This window comes from Pteropus alecto, unplaced genomic scaffold, assembly GCF_000325575.1.
Source record: "Pteropus alecto unplaced genomic scaffold, ASM32557v1 scaffold71, whole genome shotgun sequence".
NCBI classification, from domain to species: Eukaryota; Metazoa; Chordata; class Mammalia; order Chiroptera; family Pteropodidae; genus Pteropus; species Pteropus alecto.
The window spans coordinates 10771497-10788645 of NW_006433024.1; the positions used below are offsets into that span (position 1 = coordinate 10771497).

At 44.4% G+C, this 17149-nt stretch overlaps 1 protein-coding gene across 4 annotated transcripts in view; it reads left to right on the plus strand.

Moving 5' to 3' along the window:
* The first annotated feature begins 75 nt into the window (after positions 1 to 75).
* Positions 76 to 17149, plus strand: part of NAT10 (N-acetyltransferase 10) — a 36871-nt gene continuing 19797 nt past the window's right edge. Inside the window, exons 1-12 of one of the 4 annotated variants that reach the window (XM_025044134.1) lie at positions 76 to 287; positions 934 to 1007; positions 2190 to 2312; positions 2729 to 2820; positions 5991 to 6162; positions 7543 to 7665; positions 9258 to 9319; positions 10721 to 10835; positions 10931 to 11038; positions 14072 to 14205; positions 15431 to 15524; positions 15666 to 15764. In XM_025044134.1, the coding sequence (XP_024899902.1) occupies positions 2205 to 2312; positions 2729 to 2820; positions 5991 to 6162; positions 7543 to 7665; positions 9258 to 9319; positions 10721 to 10835; positions 10931 to 11038; positions 14072 to 14205; positions 15431 to 15524; positions 15666 to 15764 (1107 nt within the window). In that variant the 5' untranslated portion in view covers positions 76 to 287; positions 934 to 1007; positions 2190 to 2204. Of the gene's footprint in view, positions 288 to 311; positions 556 to 933; positions 1008 to 2189; positions 2313 to 2728; positions 2821 to 5990; positions 6163 to 7542; positions 7666 to 9257; positions 9320 to 10720; positions 10836 to 10930; positions 11039 to 14071; positions 14206 to 15430; positions 15525 to 15665; positions 15765 to 17149 lie in introns of those variants that run through there. The other 3 variants (XM_006908022.3, XM_015586425.2, XM_025044135.1) reach the window with 3 other exon arrangements.

Sequence of the window (17149 nt, forward strand, 5' to 3'; positions counted from 1 at the left end):
AATTGCGATGTAGGCTGCAACTCCGCCTCCTGGGCCTCTGACGTCATCACGCAGCGACAGGGTTGAGAAAGGTCCCCCATCACTTGCCGTCGCAGCACCGTTAGTGCGCTCGCGTACCCGCCGTCTACTAGCGCCTGAGCAGGACGCGCGCCCCGGAGCCAGGCGAACTCGGCTTGCGGCAGGCATCCGCTAGGGGCAGCCTGCTGCGCCTCCTCTCCCGAGTAGTTCGGTTTCCCCACGTGCTTCTGCTTTGCTGCTGGCTGGAATTCGCCGGGCTCCGGGCGCAGGTACTTATCACGGGATGGTTGGCGGTGGGTGCCGAAGTGGTTGTCAGTGTCCTTCTTGGGCCCGGGGGTGACTGGCTCGAGGACGAAGCCTCCGCATCCATGTTGATGCCCGGCCCACACCGACTGCCGCCTCAGTCTGGCGCTCCTAGATGGCAGGATTCTTTCCCCAATAGGCAGCCACTCGGGCGTGCTTCTCCATAACTCTCGGAGGTTGCATGGCTCCATTTCCACTCTCTAGGGACCTCTAGCTGAGGAGTCGGGTACGTGGGTGAGTGACAACACTTTTGCTTTTCGCGGAGCTTGCCTACAGTTCCTGGTTGTAGCGCTGGGGATTGAACTAAGGCCATCCGATTCCAGATCGTCCTACACTCTTAGCTACTTCACTATGCTCATTCATTTATACGCTTTATTCAACAGTCACGTTCAGAACTTTATTTACCAGTGCACCTAGAATGGTGCCTGGCACACAGATGCCATGTGTATTAGACGAATATATGAGTGAATGAAAAATATTTTTCCTCCTTCAAGGCCTTCTTCATCCGTTAAGCCTTCCGTGGCAACTCCAAGCCACGGTAATCTCAGAATTTCATCAGGCCACTAGCTGTAGCTATTATTTTTACATCTGTTTTTATCTGTCTTTACACAGATTGTCCCTCATCTCTTTCTCGTAAGTATCTTCTCCAAGGAGAATGAAAGCCCCTTGAAGTCAAGCTTTATGAGGTACTACTTCTGGGGCTCCCACAGTAACTAGGGCAAAAAGCAGTCCCAATAATTAGTTACTGATTGATCATCGTGGGGTCTTTATGTGGCCAGTAATACAACCTGCAAGCTGCGCAGTTTGGCGAACTGGAAAGACATCAGGCTTTGGAGTCAGGCAGAGCTGCGTGTCAATCCTCTGTCACTTTCTTCCTTTGGCTACTTCAGTGGTTATGCTTGCTCCTTTCCTTATAAAATAGGAACTACTGGTTGTGACACTGTTTAATAGTAAGCGTTAGAACTGCTAAAATTCATATTTGGATTGGGAGATTAGAAGGGTAGATAAGGCATGATTAAGTTTCAATTAATGGGCTTTATATTTAGGATGTAGCAGGCACTGGAATGTCTAATGTGTCATTTTAAAGTTTGCATTATAGCAATATAAATATATCTGATATTTCTTTGGTGTAATTATGTAGTATTTTATTGTGTGTAATTACAGTAAATTTTGAGGTCTGTCTATATAGGCTTCAGTATAGTTTTCCCTCCCTTGAGGAAACAGCTGGACACATTTCATCATAGTAATCATTTGCTTCTTTCCCCTGACTTTATTAGTAATGTACGTGAATTTTGAATAAGCAACACTCTAAAAAAAAAAGGAACAAAAAGAATCATCTGTAATCTCACCATCCAGAAATAACTATGTTTTGGTATTTTCTTCCAATTTTTTTTCTCTATGTATTATTTATATTCATAAAAAATGGTATCATACTTTATCCTGCCATGTTATTCTCTCATGAGGGTACATATCTAAGGGTACATCCATACTCTTAGATAACTTTTTAAAATGATTTTGAAAATGTTCTTTAGAAAACTACCTTATTATCCCATAGATATACCATTATGTATTTTAATCATTCTATTTTTTTGAACGCTGTTTCTGATTTTTTAAAAAACTCCTCAATAGAGGTGTAAGTTACAGCTTCCCCATTGATTGCCCATGTTGAGAGAACATTTTCTTCATCTTCAAAGCCTCAGTTTCCTTATTTTAAAAATGAGGGTAATGTCTTCCCAAAGGAGCTGTTTGAGGGTTAAGATGATACTTATAAATGTGTCTAGTACGGTCCCCACAGGAAGCAGCAGCTAATGTTCCTCATCCAGAATCTGGTGTTCATGTCCAGTGTGTTTCCTTTCTTTCTGTTTTAGTGATAATCTTTGACCATGCATCGGAAGAAAGTTGATAACCGAATCCGGATTCTCATTGAGAATGGGGTAGCTGAGCGTCAAAGGTCTCTCTTTGTTGTAGTCGGAGATCGAGGAAAAGATCAGGTAAGACCTGGTACACGCTTCTTGACTGATTTTGTATCCTGTCCCAAAGAGTCAGCATGTTACACAGGTCCTCTTGGGTTTCAGCACAATGAGATTAGGTCCCTTGACTAGTTTTCGTTAACAAAAATGCCTAGTGGGGCCCTTCCTTTGGTTTTTGTTAGTGATAAACTCTACATTTCGAATTCCTAGCAGACAGGTTAACAACTTTTGACATCTGGGATGGTGTACTGAGCACAAGGTTAAGTGTTTGTGACCTGGCTCCTAGTCCCAACCTGAACACTACTTACCTTGTGACCTTAGGCACCTCCTTTCCCTGGCCCTCAGTTTAGTTTCTGTGTATGTCAAATGAGGTCTTGGGCCTGGCAGTCTCAAAGTCTCTTATGACCCTGAGATTCTGTGACTTTTTTCTTTGGCAGGTGGTCATACTCCATCACATGCTATCCAAAGCAACTGTGAAGGCTCGGCCTTCAGTGTTGTGGTGTTATAAGAAAGAGCTGGGGTTTAGCAGGTAAGCTTCGCCCTTAGATGAGTGTCCTATGCTACTTCCAATTCCTGCTCGGTAGTTAAATGTCAGGAAATGATTTTTTGACATAGTTTTTCAGGGATTGTTAGTGGAAGTGCTGTCTCTGAGGACATTTCCAAATAGAGAAAACAATAGAGTTGATATCCTTTCTTCATTCCTGACAATGTTTTAAATTATTTTCATAGTCTTTAAGTCTCCAGTCCAGTTCCTTGCTTTCTGCACATGATTTTTCATTCTACTTTTCTAAGGTCACTTAATTCAAGTTCCTTCAGTTTCCTTTTCGTACCTCAGATTCACTCTGTGTTTTTACCTTCCCTTTTCCCTTTTTGTTCTGAGGAGGCCGTACCTTGTCCCGTGTTTACAGCAAACCCGTTTATCTACTCTGGATCTCTCCTCTCACTTTTTGCAGGACCTTCACCTTCTTTCCTCTGCCGGCCACTCCATGTCCCATTTGACACTTTCTCCTTTTTCCTGTTAAACATGCTCAGCTCTCTATTCTCAAGAAAAATAAAATTAAAATAAAATGATTAGCTACATATCCAGCTTTATCCCTCAGAATAGCATTTTCTCATTTTTATTGCCTTATACTTTGAAACAAGCCTTTTGCACTCCCAGTCACCCTCTTTGCTGTCTGGCTGCTTCTCCCGTTGTGACCAAATAGTGCTCTTGGAAATCATTTGATGACGCGATACCTAATGAGACAACTTTTCTTCCTTTTTCTCCTTTTCAGAGCTCTTCCTCTACCACTTTACTGATGTATTTGACAGGTGGCTAATCTTATTTCTTTGAAGCTGTAGAACTTAAGACTTCTAGTTGTAAATAGCAGGCCTCCAACACAAACACTTAGGCACCAAGGGAGTTTATTGAAGTATAGGGGAGCTTGTGAACCCTAAGGGGACGAGACTTCATCTCTGCCTCGGGGCGTAGAGCCAGAGTGCGGATGCTCTCAGTCCTTGCTCAGTCCCTCATCTCTCCATTCTGCTCTGTTTTTTCCCACTTCAAATCAGCTTTCTGTTTCTTGTGGTCCTCGTGGCAGAAACAGTACAGGAGTTTTATATGTTTCAGTAAATATATGGCGATCAGTCTTCCAAATTCTTGTGGGAAGAAGCCCATCCCTGGGCCAAGGGAGGTGGGGTTGATCACCTGGTGGAAACTTGGCAGTTCTACCTACAATGCTTTGTACGGAGGAGTCTGGGGTATGGAGCGCTATTACATGGCAAATAACTCACTATGTGGTCACTTCAGAAATGCTCTCCTTTCTTGGCTTCTAGGTCAGTTACTCAAACAACCTTCCTGAACTCTTCTCTTTCTCTTGGTCATATTATCTCCCAGCCAAGCCCAATTAGCATGTGTGATTCTGTCCTTGGGCCTCTTCTCTCTCCTGTAGTCCCAAACGTGTTTGTCTCTGATATTGACTCTGAAATCCTATCTCCAGCTCTGACTGCTCTCTGCTGTGATGAAGCTCCCAGCCTTTGCCCCTGCTGCCTCCCTGCTCTGGATGCTACTCCCACCTCGGTCATCACCTGTGGAATGCTCCTTGCCTATCAGGGCCTGCCTCCTTCCCGAAGCTCTTCCTCCATCCCTCAATTGCATGGCTCCTCCACCTCTTCAGCACTTGCCTTCTCTTACAGTGTCTGTCACCTTATGTTCTCGCTTTCTCTGGAAATAGTCCCTTGCACATTGGTCTTTTTTTTACTTCCATGTGGTAAGTTCATTTAGTTAGGAGGACTCTTCTGCTTATCTTTATATTTTCATACTTTTAAATGATCTGTCATGTTTGTAGTAGGTGCTCAGTTAACGTTTGTTGAGTTGAACGCATTAACAAGTACTAAGGTATTTTAATTTTACTAAGCGAAAGGTTACATTTGATTAGTTTCTTTCCTTTGGTCTTAAAGAGACTTGATTCTGCCTAAGAGAAACTAGATTTTGGGTTACTAGTTTTGCTTTTTAAAAAGGAATTATAAAAGCTTTATTATAAGAAATATAGAAAAATCACAAAGGTGAAAACAAAAAGCACCCATAGTTTCAACACTTAGGTATTGTTAGTGTCTAGCTGTATGTCACTGGTATGTAGTTTTAAACCATAATTGATATTTTGTTGTATATATTCTTTCATAATTGGGCAGATTAATTTTAATACAGATTGAAAATAAGGCCTGTTGCCTGTCAGCAGAATTGTAAGTTTTGGGGGCTTCTTATTCTCTGTTCAGTTGATAGATGTCAGATGGGTGCAGAATTAGGCAGTTCCCAGTGTTCTGGGAAGATTTGCCTTTTGAACTTCAGCCAGCTGATTTCACTTTTAAAAGTCTCTCTCTGCCTCTTGTAGCAATCCCACCCCTTTCTTGATGTCACAGGGCACCAGGTTAAAGCTGATGATTTTTTCTAAGTTATGGGCTAAGGCATGAGTCAGAGGGACAGTGGAAATTAATTCTTCTAACTGCCTCGTGTCACAGATGAGGAAGTGGAGGCCCAGAGGGAAAGCTTTGGTTCTAGCTATTCAGTTAGAGAACTATGATAAAATTTTGATCAGCTATAATCCTCAGTTATGGGGCTTTCTTGTTCTCCCTTCCCTATAAAAGACAGTCAGATATTCAGAGTTTATAAGACAAAAATATTCAGGAATTTCTGAGAGACTCATATCCCCTATCAGTATTGTCTTAGATTAGAGCTGCCATTGAGGACTTGATCCCACAGTCTGGGAAGGAAGTGGAGGAATTCATTTAGGAAAAATGAATAAAGTAACCCGCCATCACCGTGCCTTTCCCACCCAGGTCCTCTGGGGAGCAGTACCGTGTAGTTGAAGCAGTGGCTTGAGACTGAGGTAATGAGGCCACCGAGGTTGGTTTCAAGCTCTGGCCAAATGAAGTTTCGATACTCTCATTACCCTCCTTTTAAAGTGAAATATCTGCTGAAGGTGACAGAGCAAAATAGCAGAGCTGATGCACAGACTGACCACTGTCTCCCTCTGATCTCATCTTCTTAATCACCCCATTCCAGTTTTCTTCACCTTTAAAGGGAGGGGATTAGTCCTACAATTTCCAGCCTGCCTTCTAGCTCTGAAGCTCTAAGTGAATGATTATTGTGTTCATCTTCTGCTCCCAAGTCTTCAGCACCTCTAGTTAACTGGCTCTCATGGGATGGGGGGTTGGTTGCAGTCACCGGAAGAAAAGAATGCGACAGCTACAGAAGAAAATAAAGAACGGAACTCTGAACATAAAGCAAGATGACCCCTTTGAACTCTTCGTCGCAGCCACAAACATTCGCTACTGCTACTACAATGAGACTCACAAGATCCTGGGCAACACCTTCGGCATGTGTGTTCTCCAGGTGGGTGGCGTCTGCCGGCCTGTGACTGGAGCTGGAGCACTGAGGGGGTGTTGGGCTGCCTGGTTCCCGGAGCACAGGTGTACAGCAAGGAGAGAAGATGCACACCTTCCTCCCCTAAACATTATCAGTGGAGGACGGGGCCACTTTCCAAAGGAAACTCGATAACTCATCCCATATTAAAATAAAATTTTCTGCCTAAAGTGGCATTTGTCTAGAGATACCAAAATAAGCAGTGATGCTCTGTCACACCTGGTTCTAACCAGCTAAAGCTGATAAAGCACTGCGTACTTCAGGCGACCCTAGGACCCCAGATCATGATTGGAACTAAGTGAAGACTTTGGTGACAAGCGAGCGGTGGGACTTGTCTTACCAGTTGGGTACAGACCTGTGTGCTCATACGTCCTGTTGAGAGTGCTTGACTAGCATGTCCACCACCAGGACCTTCCACACCCCCACCCTCTCTAATCCTTAAAATCTCCGAGAACTACCTGATGAATTTCCTCACTGGTATATATTCTCTTGCCTGAGAGGTTAATAGACTAAGTTTCACATTTTTCTTTGTTTTGAGTGGTGGTGGTCTTTTTTTAATTCTTTGATTCTTTGACACCCCTCCTCCCACCATAAAAAGAAGACGTTTAAGCACAAATACCCACGTTTTGGTATCTATTTATTATCTACATGTAATATTATCATTATATACGTTATGAAACGTCCCTTCAAAATATAACTTAAGAAATATGGGGAGAAATTATGAATAGAAGATTTTTTCTTTCTGCATTCCAGTGGGTTGTCTCATCTGCTGCTGGTTTGCATCTTACCTCGGAGGCCAGAAAATAACATTTTGCCTCATTCTCACCTGAGCTCAAGCTCACCACTGTTACCAGTTGTGGTGATAATGGCTCCTTTAAGCAGTAGCTCCCTCATGTGGTGCATTCGAGCTCTGTCAAGTAGTTTTGATCTATAAACACTAGAAAATGAATGTGAAGTGTTTCTGAAATTCAGGCGTGAATCAATGAAGATTGGAGGACTTTTTTCCAAATATGATTTTATCAGAGATTATTAGAAACACTTTTGACATAAAACCAGGTACACGTGTTCTCTAGGGCTGGACTTTCTTCCGTGTTACTACTAAGTAAGAGGCTATGAGAGAGAGAGGGAGAGAGAGAGGGAGAGAGAAAGAGAGGAAGAGAGAGAGAGAGGGAGAGAGGAAGAGAGAGAGGGAGAGAGGGTGTGCACGTCCATTCTGGTGAGTTGAGTGAGGGGTATGGTCCTGAGTTTGTGCTCCAAAGCCCCCCTTTTACCTTATCACTGGCCCTTGACCGAACTTCTCTGTGGGTGCTCTTAGTATGACCAGCCCTTTCTAAGATCTCCTTCTTCCAGGATTTTGAAGCTTTAACTCCAAACTTGCTGGCCAGGACTGTAGAAACGGTGGAAGGTGGTGGGCTGGTGGTTATCCTTCTACGGACCATGAATTCACTCAAGCAGTTGTACACAATGACCATGGTAAGTCTGTTTAACTTAATTGTAGGAGGTTCAAATCAACCTATGTCTTTATGGTAGGCCACTTTTAAAAATTCTGGGTGAGCAATTCCAGGGAGCGGTCAGCATAACCTCTGGGCAGGGAGCTCTTTGACTGCAACCAATGAGAAAGCCACTGCAGAGAAATCTCAGTGACCCTGTGTGTGCCTCGGAACCTCTGAATTTTGCATTTGCTGCCAAGCATTTGCAAATTCTACACCAGTGAGATGCAGATATGATGCAGCTGTCATGTAGTTAGATTTCTGGATAGTATTCTGCAGAGTCGTGCCACTGCCTGTATTTGTGTATTGCAAAAAACAAGACTGTACACAGAGTTCCTCAGCGGCCCTCCTCCGCCAATGGATAATGATGGGACATGTGCTGGTTACACCCCCATGTTGGCAAGAACTTTGACTCTGGCAGGAGAGGTTTTCTCCCAGAGCTGAGGACATGGTTAGGCGTGGGGCTGTGTCTCACCAGGTGCCACACGGGCGTTCTGAGTGGCAGGGTGTGAGTCCTGTCCCCACCCCGCTGCTTGGGAATGATGTTTGGATTGGCATCAGGGTTTTGTGAGCTGCATTCTTTTGGTGACATGGACTTCTCTCACATCTTAGTACCTGCTTCCTGTCACCACAACTCCTTCCTTACTTGTCAATACAGCCCCTCTGGCCTCCTTGAAGGTCCTCAGACATGCCCAGCACACTCTCACCTGAGGGCCTTTGCACTTGATATTCCCATAGGAATATCTGCGTGGCTCCCTTTCTCACACTCTGTGGAGAACAGGAGGTTCTGTCCATCACTCCTTAAACTGGTGTATTTTTCGTCAGAGAATTTTACAGCTATATAAAGTTTTATATTTATTTATTCATTGTATGCCTTTCTGTGCTTGTCGCTAAACTTCATGAAAGCAGAGACTTTGTTTTCCTCAATGTATATTCCCAGATGCTAGAAGAGTCCCTGGTCTTCAGTAAGCACTCATTAAATGTTTGTGAATGAACAAACAAATGACTTTGTGCCCATTGCAGTTGGTTTGTTCTTCCCCACCTCTCCAGTGGCTGCCCGCTTATCACTTCAGAGGGCCTTCTCACTACCCTGTATAAGTAGGTTCCTCCCCACCCGCACACACATTTGCTATCACCGCACCCTGTTTTTCTTTTGTAGCATTTGCCAAAATTTGTATGTATTTACTCATTTGTCTCCCTGCAACCAAGAGACTATAAGCTCCATGAGAACAGGTCATGCTCTATGAAACACACCAGTGTGTACCCAGCATGTCGGGCACTGGCATGTACATTTTATTGAATGAATATGTTTCATGATGCTGGATAAAATGTGGTAAAAGTCAGGAGAAGTTAGTTGTAATAAGAAACACTGCATTTAGTTAGTGTCTCATCCCAGTTCCAGCGCATAGCATCTGGCCAGTTTGGCACAGCAGGTTATGGAGAAGTGGATTTTGTTTCCAGCAGCATCGCTGGCACCTCCTTTATCCTAGGGTTGCTCCATAGAACTTCTTCACATTCGGCCCTTAGCCTCAGCACTATACAGATGCCTTTGTTAATGGATTTTGTCTCTTTTAGGACGTACATTCAAGATACAGGACTGAGGCCCATCAGGATGTGGTGGGAAGATTTAATGAGAGGTAGGTCTGCAGCACAGTTCTCAGTCCCTTAATTGTGAAGAGCCACAGTGGGAGGACCCAGCTGAAAGCTGGACTTCTGTCGGAGGGAAGTCCAAAATGGTGAGTGTTCTGACTCTCGTAAAGCTAACCAGAAGCAGTGAAAGTGAGTGGAAAGCTGGGGCCAGGAGACCTGGATTCTGTCTTGCTTCTGGCCCTAACCAAGTCACCCTCTTCCTCTGGCTCTTAGCTTACTCTTCTGTCAAAGGAGTGATCTGTCCGGGTGACTATTTCCCAAAATGTGTTTTGTAGAACACTGGCGTTTTAAGAAGTACCTTATGACAAAAGGGTTTTCTGGCCCAGTATGTCTGGGGGATGCTGATATGTTTTTCCTTCATGAAGATTCACATTTGCCTGTTGCAGCCTCCGAAAAGCCTTGCAGCAGCAGGGGCCTGTTTAACTGATTATTTCTGAAACTGAGCCACAGGGTCTTTTTTTAGGGAACAGCAATTAGCATCTTAAGAAACTGAGGCCTAGATCAGTGGTTCTCAGCTTGAGTAGTTTTGCCCCAGGGGACATTTGGCAAGGTCTGCACACACTTTGATTGTCTTGACTTGGGGGAGACGGGGATTTGTGGAGGGTGCTATGGCATCTAGTGGTTAGAGGACAGGGATGCTGCTAAACAGCTTCCAAGGCACAGAACAACCCTTCCAACAAAAAATCTGGTTCAGAATATCAGAAGTGCTGAGGTTTCGAAATCCTGGCCTTGATGAACATTGGGGCCTTTCGCATTTCAATCATCTCTGTTGCTTTAACTCAGTAAAAGGAGTGGGCCAGGAGGTCGTTGTGTGCTGCCAGATCGAATCGAAACTGTGAAAGCGTGTGAGACTCTTTTCTTGCGGTCGTGGGAGAAGTTTGAATTTTATAGCCAAGCACGTGTTTTTCTACATGCAAGTTTATGTTATATTTCTTAAGGGAGCTTTCCTCTTCTCTCTTTAATTTTTTCTTCCTTGTGACACAAGGTAAATCCATTTGTGTATGTATATATTTCCCCGTGTGACCGGTGAGCGTATGTGAGGTGGATTTGGAGTTCCCCATTTAAGGGTGGCCTGAGACACCTTTGTGCTGAAAGGTGACCCTAGGAGGATGCGGAAAGGCCAGATGGCTCAGGGCACAGTGGCAGCTGTGCACAAGAGGAATGCTTGTAACCAGTCTCTTAAGAGAGTTCTCAGTTTTCTTTACTGTATAAAGTGTGTTCAGGTGCCTTACAGAGGAGGCTCGGAATCACCTCACATTGCTCTCCAACTGGCTTTTGGCTTAGAGACGTGGGGCCAAATGATTTTCCTGAAGAAAAGCCACAGCTTTGTTGTGCAGACATTGGCCCCCTCCCCACCAACACCTCATTATGGTGGTTTTGTTCCTCAGATTTATTCTTTCTCTGGCCTCTTGTAAGAAGTGTCTCGTCATCGATGACCAGCTCAACATCCTGCCCATCTCCTCGCATGCTGCCAGCATTGAGGCCCTGCCCCCGCAGACCCCGGTGAGCCAGCCAGGGGCTTGAGAATCTGGGGGAGGCTGCATTTTCGGTGTTTTCCTTCTTGTGTCAGTGGCAATCCTTCTCTCTCTCTCTGGTAGGATGAGAGTCTTGGTCCATCTGATCTGGAGCTGAAGGAGCTGAAGGAGAGCTTGCAGGACACCCAGCCTGTGGGCGTGCTGGTGGACTGCTGCAAGACCCTAGACCAGGTGGGTGTGGTGTTCAGAATGTCCTGCCCCAGTATAAGCAATGCAGAAAGCAAGAGAAGCCAAGTCAGGAAAAGTCAAGACTTGGATCTTCCCTGGGGCAGAGGCCTTTTCTCTTGCTCAAACTCATGCAGCGACAGCAGGGCTGTTCCCAGTCGTCTGGGTTCACAGTAGTTGTTCAGGGTTCTGTTCTAGCCTGAGCTGGACGACAGCACAGGCCTCTGGGCACTAGGCTCTGATGTCATGATGGAAAACAGCTGCAGTGACACCTACCAGTCGGGGCTGAGCCCCAGTAGGCTATTCCTTTTCTTTCCGGAAATAGAATCGCCAACTACGTAGCTCTCTATGTAGTCTTAGCTGTAAGCTCTACAGCTTAGAACCACTTCCCGATACCCTCTTCATCACCAGAGAGAGGGAGTGAGTGAAAAGATGGAGGAAAGAGCAGGACAGGGAGACACTACAGTGTAAGTAGTAGTGTTGCAGAATAAATGTTAAGAATTTTCATCGCAAGGAGAAAATTTTCTTCCTTTATTCTTCTTTCTTTTTATTGTAGCTATATGAGAAGACAGATATTAGCTGAATGTATTATTCGAATTATTTTACAATACAATTGAGCCTTGAACAATGTGGGGTTGAACTGCACGGGTCTGCTTACATGTGGATTTTGGTCAGTTGACCCACGCAGGTCAAGGGTCAGCTGGCGGTCAGGAAGCTGCATATGCGGAGGGTGTTATATGTGGATTTTTGACTTTATAGGTGGTGGGTATCCCTAACCCTACATTGTTTAAGGGTCACTTGTACGTGTAAACCATGCTATACACCTTGAACTTGTACAGTAATGTATGTTAATTATTTCTTAATAAAACTGGAAAAAAATAGTGGAGATTTTACTTGACAGTCCCACTCTGCAGAGACAATTACTATTAACAATTTATTGTGTTTCCTTCTGGATCTTTTTCTACACGTGTTAATGGATATTTTAAAAATATACGAAGAGGTCACACTGTACAGAGTATAAATGATCCCCTTTTAGATATTTGGGTTGATTTCCACTTCTTTGCTGTTATTAACAATGCTGTTAGGATGTTCTTACAGATACATCTGTGGGCACTATCTCTAGAATAAGTTTTCAGGAGAAGAATTGCTGGATCAGAGTATGTGTATATTAAAATGGGTGTTGCACCAATACATGGAACTACCAGCAGTGTGTGAAAATACCTCTTGCCCTGGAGCCGTGCCAACACTGGGTACTAGGAAACTTATAAGTCTTTACCAATCTGATATGGGAACATAGGATCATTGTTTTATTTTGTGTTATTTAAATTATGAGAGAAGCAGGCACCTTTCACATAATTACTGATCACCCTTTTTTTTTTGTTTTGTTTTGTAAACCAGATTGCTTTTTTGTATTGGTTTTTCATTTTAGAAAAATGTTTTAGAATGCATTTGTAGTCCAGATTTTGTGCCCTTTTATTGTGTTAGTGGATTTTTCCTGTTATGTTTTGTTGGAGTTTGTACTTCCCTACTGTAAAGTAAAAGACGAAAAGGTAAAATACAGTGTTCGGCAAAGGCTGAGTTAGGACGAGTCGATCCTGGATCTCCTTTGAGTGCTTCCATCTGCAGAGACTTTGGCTTCCTGTGGCCCCTCTCCTTCCATCCGCCTGGGCCTGCATCTCTTCAGTGTCTTTGTGTCACTTGCCCAGGTGCATAAGGCAGCTTCTCTAGGACCCAGCAGGCCAGGGCTCTGGCCATCTTCCCAGTCTCAGTGGCCTGTTCCCAGGGTAGATTCCATTTAGGGAGCAGAGTTTGGCTCCTGCGTAGTGTGGTAGTCCCTCCTTTCATTCAGTGCCACTGGCATCTTACATACCCTCCCCGGTGCCAAGTACTCTTCTAGCTACTGGACTCAGTAGTAAACAATAGGAACACACCTGTTTCATTCTGGTAGGATGAGACAGACAACAAATCAAGGAAATAATCAAATCCTATAGCTCAGTAGAAGGTGCTATGTACGATGGAGAAATGTAACAAGCAGTAAAGAGGGATAGACAGTGCCAGGAGGAGGCTGGATGCTGTGGTTCTAGATAGAGTAGCCAGGGAAAGCCTCATCGAGAAGGCGATATTTAAGCAGACTTGAAGGAGTTGAGGGAATGAGCCACGTGGCTCTCTGGGGAGAGAGTGCTTCCAGCAGAGGGTTCACCAGATACACAGGCCTGAGGTAGTCTGACTGGTGCGCTCGAGCACTAGCATTGGGCTGAAGCAGAGTGAGTGGATGGGAGCAGGAGGAGGTGATGGGGGTCAGAGAGTACGTGTTAGTGCAGGCCACTGGAAAAGGTTTGGCGCTTACTCTGCGAGAGCTGGGGATTAGTGGAGGTAAGTTTTAGGCTTATAGTCTCTTAGCACAGCTGCCAGAGGGATCCCAGGCTTAATTTTAAAAGGATCTCTCGCTGCTGTGTTGAGTCTAGATCATAGAGGAATGAAGGTGGGAGTAGAAAGACTAATTAGGAGGCTACTGTAATAATGGGGGCAAGACAGGATGGCGGCTTCTACTAGGTAGAGGAGGATGATGGTGAGGAATGGTAGGACTTTGTATGTTTTTAAGGTCACACTGGTGGGATTTGCTGATAAATCAGGTGCAGGGAGAAAAGGCAGAAGGCTAAACAGTTGGACAGTTGACTGAGATGGGGAAGATTGTAGGTGGGGAGGTTTGAGGGCCACAGTAGGCATTTGGTTTTAAGGTTGACTTATCCTTTAGAGGTACACGTGGAGATGTGCAGGGGCAGTTGCATGTGTATAAGACTCTGGTGTGTTGGGAAGATTAGGTGTGAATTTGGGGGTTATCCATATCTCACTGATATTTAAAGCCTCAAGACCAAGAGCAGGTGACCACGGGAGTGGAAGTCCAGGTGCACTCTGACCTATAAGAACTGTCCCCATTTTATTTGGCCTTGGCGTCAGCCTGACTTCACGGCAATGGTGATAGATGGCTGAAACTTTGGCCTTTCTCAGAGCTCACCTTATATGTGTCTCTTTCCACAGGCCAAAGCTGTCTTGAAATTCATCGAGGGGATCTCCGAAAAGACCCTGAGGAGTACTGTTGCGCTCACAGCTGCCCGAGGAAGGGGGAAGTCTGCAGCCCTGGGATTGGCTATTGCTGGGGCAGTGGCTTTTGGGTAAGGGAGTCCTGTTCCCCATCTCTAGGCGCTCCGGGCTCTGAGGAAGAAGTGGGAAGGATTAGGGCTCAGGGGACTGGGAGACTGTTCTGGGTCTGAGCAGGCTCTTGTGTGATTTCTCTAGGTGTTGGGTTCCTGTCTAGAAACAGCAATCACTTTCCCCCAGCTCCCCAGAGGTGCACATATACATGCACAGGCACAGACTCACACACACAGAGATACACACACACACACACACACCAGGGCCTTTGTGATCACTATTTAACATTGAACAAACAGAAAAGCAAAGAAATAGGTAAGAAACTTTAAAACTCTCAGGAGATGAGAATGTATATGACCAGCTTTGCTGACTGAGAGAAGTTCAAGTTTGACATTTTAATGATTTTGATCAGTAGAAGATCTTGTTTACTTCTGAGGAGCTGCCTCGAGTGTGACATTACTTTCTGTTCTTTTGCCCTGAGTGGGAGACTCATGTAACTTCCAGCAGAGTTCGTGCTTCTAACTCTACAGGCATAAACAGTCGACCTGGACTGGATCTAGGAGATGGTGTTCTCCCCTGCACATCATCTGTCTTGGTGCTCCTTATTGCTCCATGAGCATTTTACAGATGGAGAAACCCAGGAGTTTCAGTGACTTTGCCAAGATCCCCCAGCAAGCCATCGCCAGTAGCACTGGCACTGAGTTCAGCTCCTGACTCTTAGTTATTTGTTTCTCTTGCTGTTCCAGCGACACCACTCGGCCCCTTAGCCATTAGCATCCTTTGCATTTACAAAAATCTCTCAGAGATTTGCCGTGGCCTTGGCCTTGGCACCAGTGGAGTTTTCTGGCTTCACAGTTTGAAACCCTCTCAGCACAGGTAGTGACGAATGTGAAGCCGGCCCCCTTGTCCCGGGGTAGGATTGGGGAGCAGCGTGCTGGTTCTGCATGTCGAAGGAGTTGTCCCCACAGTGCCTGTCAGCAGTGTGCTTGCAGACATGTCTTTAGTTAATTGCTTCCTTCAGATCGTTAATGTGTTTTAGTGGGGGAGGAAAAATTTCCTCAGGTCTGGAGTTGCTGTACACTTCCTCCCCAAAAGGTTTCCTGACTTTTCCCCCTGCCATTGTCTCTGGTTATCACCTGTGTGACAGGGGCAACTAGAAATGTTTTCTTTTTTTCTTAAGTTCCAGAAACATTTTTTAGATTTCCTAATTACTTAAAAAAAATTGCTGCTTTTTCTGTTCAATAGGTACTCCAATATCTTTGTTACCTCCCCAAGCCCTGATAACCTCCACACACTGTTCGAATTTATATTTAAAGGATTCGATGCTCTGCAATATCAGGTAGGAAATTAAGATAAGAATTTGATTCATTCATGGTTTTAAATCCAGTTGAAGTCTTTAGAATGCATACTTACTTTCTTAATATGTAGTTTCTAAAGCTTATTTCTAAAGTTTGTCATTGTTTGACTTTTTCTCCATCAGGAGCATCTGGATTATGAGATTATTCAGTCTCTAAATCCTGAATTTAACAAAGCAGTGATCCGAGTGAATGTATTCCGAGAACACAGGCAGACCATTCAGGTGAGGCTCATTCTAAAACCTTGGTGTGTGGGGCCAGTGTCTTGCTGTATTTAAATGACTCTGAAATGTTTTCTTTTATAGACAGTTGTTTTATGATAAAACTGTTGCAGATCTTCACCGTCTTCTTAAAAAAAAAATTTTTTTTTGAAGCAAACTTAACAAATGTATGTAGCCAGATTGGAAAGTTATAGTTTTGTCCCACAAAAATTGAGTAAGTGGGATTGAGAGTATGCTAATCTGCCAAGAGAAATATAATCATCGTTCTGACATCAGTTCTAATTTTGCTTAGTTACAGCAGGTTTTAAAATGGTGCATCTGTAACTAGAACAATAACCTTACCGTTTAAAAGAAAAAGAAGAACTTTGCAAAAATGTACTCTGAATCTTTGTGGTTTAGCGAGTGGCCCGTTTTCCTTTTTAAACAGTGTTTCCCTGAGCGCTCCCTAAATCCCCGGGGCTCTGTAAGCCTGAATGGTCTGCGCTTGTCCAAAGGCTGCAATTTTGTTAAATCGTAGAGAAGCATCAGTGCGACAGGTTTGCAGAAGGGATGGAGACCCATGGGCTCCTAGTGAAGGAGGCTCATTGATTATTTTTGGAGTTGGGTTGGGGTGGGAAGTGAGGTGGGTAAATTTAGCAGTTTAGCCTTTAACCTTTATGCCTGTCGGGGAGGTGTAAATGCTTGTGAAAGAGGTGTACCTTTTATCAGAGTCCAGATTATAAATGATGTTAAGTGTTTATGCCTTTTACCTAAGGATCTTCATTTTTTTCTTGTTATGTCTCTAGAATCTCATTCTATACATTTCTTCCCATTTCGTCTTACTCCCTTAGCTGAGAGGAGGAAAGACTGGTGTTGGGGTGGGCTGGGGTCAGGGGAGATAGGCTGTGGGCAGTGAGACTACAGAGACCTGTTAAAACTCAAGAAAAATACACACACACATACCGCAGAAGGAGAATCTTTCCCTGAAATGCCCTGGCTCAGCCCTTGCCGCTCCCTGGATTTTTAATCAGATGCTCCCTCACATTACCAGAGTCCTTTTGTCTCTAGATTGGAGTTTAAGCACAGACAAGGCGACCTGACTTTATGAGGCTCCATTTATGTCTCTTTGCAGCCTCCTTCTTCTTGCTGGAAATTGAAAAAGAGGAATATTAGATTCAAGTCTGCTATGCCTCCCCTTAGGGGACTGCTTTCTGTTGCTTTTATGAGGTGCTTGTTTAGTTGTTCCCCTTAAAAATGCAAGACGTGGGGTCCTGTTTGAGGATGTTTATCCTGCTGTTAGAAATGAGTGGGGTCACTGCCTTCCTGACCCATCAACTTATAGGAAAAGAGTTACAAGATCTTACTTGAAACGAAAACATAACAAAAAGGGAGACCAGTGTAACACTCAG